The sequence below is a fragment of the Colossoma macropomum genome, unplaced genomic scaffold (assembly GCF_904425465.1).
Source record: "Colossoma macropomum unplaced genomic scaffold, Colossoma_macropomum, whole genome shotgun sequence".
Classification (NCBI taxonomy): Eukaryota; Metazoa; Chordata; class Actinopteri; order Characiformes; family Serrasalmidae; genus Colossoma; species Colossoma macropomum.
In genome coordinates, this window is record NW_023495999.1 from 1 (window position 1) to 4,444 (window position 4,444).

Sequence of the window (4,444 nt, forward strand, 5' to 3'; positions counted from 1 at the left end):
ACATGTTGTTCAATGTAAGGCTTTTGAAATGTGGCTTTAAAACCACAAGACTAAAGAATGCAGGTGATGTTGTAACAGTGGAGAGCTGTAAACAGGAACAGTGCCTTCAAATCCACACCTTCTCAGAACTTTATATAAATGAAGTTCAATCTCATCTCTCCATCACACTCTCAACTTCTCAAACTCACCAACAATGAAGACGCTGGTCACTCTGATGCTCGTCTACATGCTTTTTTCAGAAGGTACAAAGTCATACACTGTGGCTGTAAATTACAATTCAATTGTTTATTATTAGTTACTGAATATTGTTACTGTTTTATTGTAAGTCATTTTGTGATTGTCAATGTGAAGTTGAAGTTTTCTGAAGAACATTTTACAGCTGATGTTTTACAATGCAGTTTTTCTTTATCGGAATATTATCTTAAATCCTGTAGAAACTAAATATCAGCAGTCACGGTGTACCTGTAATGTTGTGCAGAGTGTTAGTGGGAATTTAAGCTTCAGACAAATGAAAATTGATCAGTAATAAATAATGCAAAATATCATCAGCCTTTTGACCATTCACTTTTTTTAAGGGTCTGTTTTTCTTGTAGGACAGAAAAGTCAGTAACAGTCTGAAAGTCTGACACTGAAAAACTAAATGTTATTTTTGCTCCTTTATTTATGATTCGCTTTTTCACTCTGTGTTTGTGATCCTGTGAAAAGGCTAATAAAGCATGTCCTGCTGTGTATTTTGTTTATTTAGATTCCCAGTTCATTGTTTGTTTGTTTATCTGTGAAGCTTTACAGCCTTCTGCAGCTCTGCAGTGTTATGAGTGTGACAGGCCAACATGTGATCTTAAACCTGTGAATTGTACTTCTTCTGAAGATCGCTGTCACACAACCAGTAAGAAATAAAGCTTAACCTCATCTAAGACTCTACAGCTGTTTGTTTGTTGTAGCCGATTTGTGTGAAAAGTTGTAAGCAGTAAAGTTTGTCATTTGTATGAAATCTAAACAAAATTATAGAGCTGATGTTTCTTGACATCAGGTGTCAAATGAAACATTATCTATATTAAACTGAAAATATGTATTCTATGATACTGAGTTGAAGCAGAGGCTGGATCATCTCTAAATCTGCCTATTTGTAATTCATCACAAAGTCAGTAAATATTTATCACTAATGCAGTAAATGTTGAATATAGTTTCAATGAGCCGTAAGAATAATGCACATTAAGTTCTGCAGAATATCTTAGCTGTCACAACTTAATGCTGTATGACAAGTAAACATGTAAATAATGTGATCACAAGGTAAATTTTCACATGACTACAAGTTTTTGATGTAGGAATGAGATGTTTCAGATGTTTTTTTCTCATGCAAATACACTTTTACATGTGATCATGTTTTCTGATCTCTTTCTTTCTCTCTCAGAGGAAAGCGGTGGCCAGAAAACCATTACGAAAGGGTGTACAACCCAGGCTAAGTGTGAAGAAAATAAAAGTATGAAGTGCTGTGCCACTGATCTGTGTAACAGTGCTGAGGGGGTTAAACTGAGTCTCCTCATCATGCTGGTTCCTCTGATCTCCACCCTCTTCATCTGAACTCTCTGCTCAGCTGCACTCTGTAGTGATGTGTGTGTGCTTTATGAAAGTTACTGTAAGAGCATTTTCTGTAACCGAACTGTCAATAAACAGTGTGGAGGTGAATAGAGTGTAGTTTTACTCTGAATATTTCTGTTTGTATTTCTATTTGAACTGAAGAAATAAACAGACTGTCCCATAAAACCAACACAGAAGACAATTTGTGTAACTATATAAAACAAAAGGAAATAATAAGAATCTACTTTACACTTAATCTGAGATCCACACATCATTCATTTCAAACAGTCTGGTAAAGCAGTGAAGTCAGTGATCAGACTCTGTTCATGTGGGTGATGAGTTTGATAAAAGTAGTTAACTTTATTTACATGAGCTGTAGGTACATCTACTTATAAAAACAGAGCAATATACTATTTTCTACAATATACGTCAGATCTAAGTCTGATTCAGAATGTTTCAGTATCAGTACTGAACTCAGTACTCATGCAGAATGTGGAACGTAGTTCAGCCAATCAGCAGCATCAGAGGCTGATACGTCTGAACTTATCAGTTACATACTGAAGTTTGGTGTTGAATGACAGAACTTTTTGTACAGTACTGAACTCACTTGGGCAGCACCGTACAAGCATTAAATACTGAGACTCCACCCTGATCATGTCCAAGTTATAATATTTGAGCTTTTAATCTGCTTTATGTAGGTAAAGCTTTTGAAAATTAAGGTTAAAAAGAGCCGTTATGGTCCTTGATGTTTCGCACCGTCTGTCCTACACTCTTAAAACACATGGTTCTTCAAACGGTCTTTAGTAAAGACAGTGGTTCCATATAGAACACTCCCATGCATGCTTAAATGGTTCTTTGCATGGTGAAATTGTCCCTCAGATTGATGATGAATGTGTTGTATATGTAGCACCAAAAATGGTTCTTCTACTGTTAGAAGCTTGACATCATAACTATAGCAGAACCCTTTTTGGTGCTATATAGAACCATTTTCAAAAAGGTTTAAAATAGAACCATATACAACACATTTTCCATCAATCAGAAGAACCGTTTCACCATGCAAAGAACTATTTAAGCATTCAAATGGTTCTTTGAGTGTTCCTTGTTCTATATGGAATCAGTGTCTTTACTGAGGAACTTTACTAAAGAACCGAACCATCTTTCTCAGTGCAGAGGTTCCTCGAGGAGAACATCTCGGTCTCATCAACTGTAATAATTTTTTTGCCTTTTGGATCCCAAATTAATCTGAGCTCTCTGTAAAATTAAGAGGCGTCAAGAGAAAAAAATCTCCACATTTTCAGCTCCAGGTTTGTACTTTTTTAATTTGACACATCATAAACCAGCATTTTTCCCCTCTTATTACACAACATAACGGTACAGTGAAGTTGTTAAGGGTCCCCAGTCAGCTGCTATGTCACTTATCTGATGGAGCCAGTACAGAGTCAATAAACAGTGGAGCAGGAGATCAGCGCCATCTAGTGGACAAAATAAATAATCACTGTATTTATTTGTCTTGTCTGCTGGACGGCACTGCTGTCTGCTGACTCGCTGCAGTCTTGTAGTTTGGGGCTTGATGAGACCCCCACATCTGTTCAGAATGAGATTATTTAGTACTGTATGTACTATATGGTGGGGACTCTGAAGGTCTCTCTCTCTCTCTCTCTCTCTCACGCAATGGTGTTTTTTGTAAACAACTGTTTTTTGTACTTGTTTATCTGTCTACTTAATTCTTATTCCATCTTGTTACACTTTTGCATGTGTATAAGTTCAGTATATTTAAAAAAAAGAAAAATCACAAATTAGTGACAAATTATTTTGTATTGAAATAATTAAACATAGTATTTAACACATAATAATTTAATATACATACATTCAGGTGAACAGAAATTTATTTGTTTTTGCAAGGCAGGATGCATGCTGGCATGTTCTACACTTGTAGGCATCCCTACTCAAGTTACATGCTTTGTTGATTCTCAAAGTGAAAGTAAGTGAATACAATGTTGAACTGTTGAAAGTGCTGAAATAGTTTGATCTGTATTTGATTATCATATCAGATATCAACTTGCAGAGCAAAGATACACATCTGGAGTGCTTCGCCTGTTGCTGTTTCCACAAATTGTATGTGACGAGGCAACACACAGGAATATAGCAGATTAGATCCAGGGATGGGGGAGTAGCTAAGTAGCGCGCTTCTTTTTGTAGCTAACTACAAATTTTTGTAGCTAGTAGCTGTAGTTGCTACAGTTTTATGAAATGTAGCTAATAGCTGTAGTGATTTGTATGATTTTGAATGTAGTCATTTTCGCTACAATTTCACTACAGGCTTCAGTCAATCCGCACAAAATGAACCATAGATTGCGGTCTTTAACTGGCCTGGTGGTAATTGTGCAATTCTGACTGAGCCGCGGACAGTTTGAGCAAACGGTCACACATTTAACGGTTAAATGGTGCCTGAGGCGCCAGAATGTAACTGCTGCTTCTTGTTGGGAAAACCCGGAATGATTGATTTTGCCTTTACTTGGTCTAAATTTTTGTTGGATATCACGCCTTTGGTTGTGATTGTTGGTTACTCTTAAACTTACTCTTTGGTGATCTTTTTGTATATTTGCAGTTTTTCAGTTGTATGTATCTTTCTGGCACATGATTAAATGCAGTGTCCAGGCGGCAGCAGTGAAAAAAGTCTGTGTGAGGGATGGATGTAGTCGTCCACAATGCTGGTGGCTTTGCGGATGCAACGTGTGGTGTGGATGTCCGTGGTGGAGGGGAGAGAGACCCCGATGATCTTCTCAGCTGTCCTCACTATTTGCTGTAGAGTGTGGGCAGAGGCACAGCAATTTTCCAAACCAGGTTGATGATGCAGCTGCTCAAG

The 4,444-nt window shown here is 37.2% G+C and overlaps 1 protein-coding gene across 1 annotated transcript; it reads left to right on the forward strand.

Moving 5' to 3' along the window:
- Positions 1–158: 158 nt before the first annotated feature.
- On the forward strand, positions 159–1,658 carry LOC118803916 (prostate stem cell antigen-like). Its single transcript, XM_036564455.1, has 3 exons — positions 159–242; positions 782–886; positions 1,412–1,658. Exons 1-3 carry the CDS (start codon positions 194–196, stop codon positions 1,579–1,581), a joined length of 324 nt encoding a protein of 107 aa, XP_036420348.1. The 5' UTR covers positions 159–193; the 3' UTR covers positions 1,582–1,658.
- Positions 1,659–4,444: the final 2,786 nt, after the last annotated feature.

What these genes read in the sequence shown, in the direction of transcription:
- LOC118803916 (XM_036564455.1), top strand. Translation starts at nt 194, where the DNA reads ATGAAGACGCTGGTCACTCTGATGCTCGTCTACATGCTTTTTTCAGAA. An exon ending in CTACATGCTTTTTTCAGAAG is followed by an intron (nt 243 to 781) that starts GTACAAAGTCAT and finishes TTATCTGTGAAG; the next exon opens with CTTTACAGCCTTCTGCAGCT. An exon ending in AGATCGCTGTCACACAACCA is followed by an intron (nt 887 to 1,411) that starts GTAAGAAATAAA and finishes TTTCTCTCTCAG; the next exon opens with AGGAAAGCGGTGGCCAGAAA.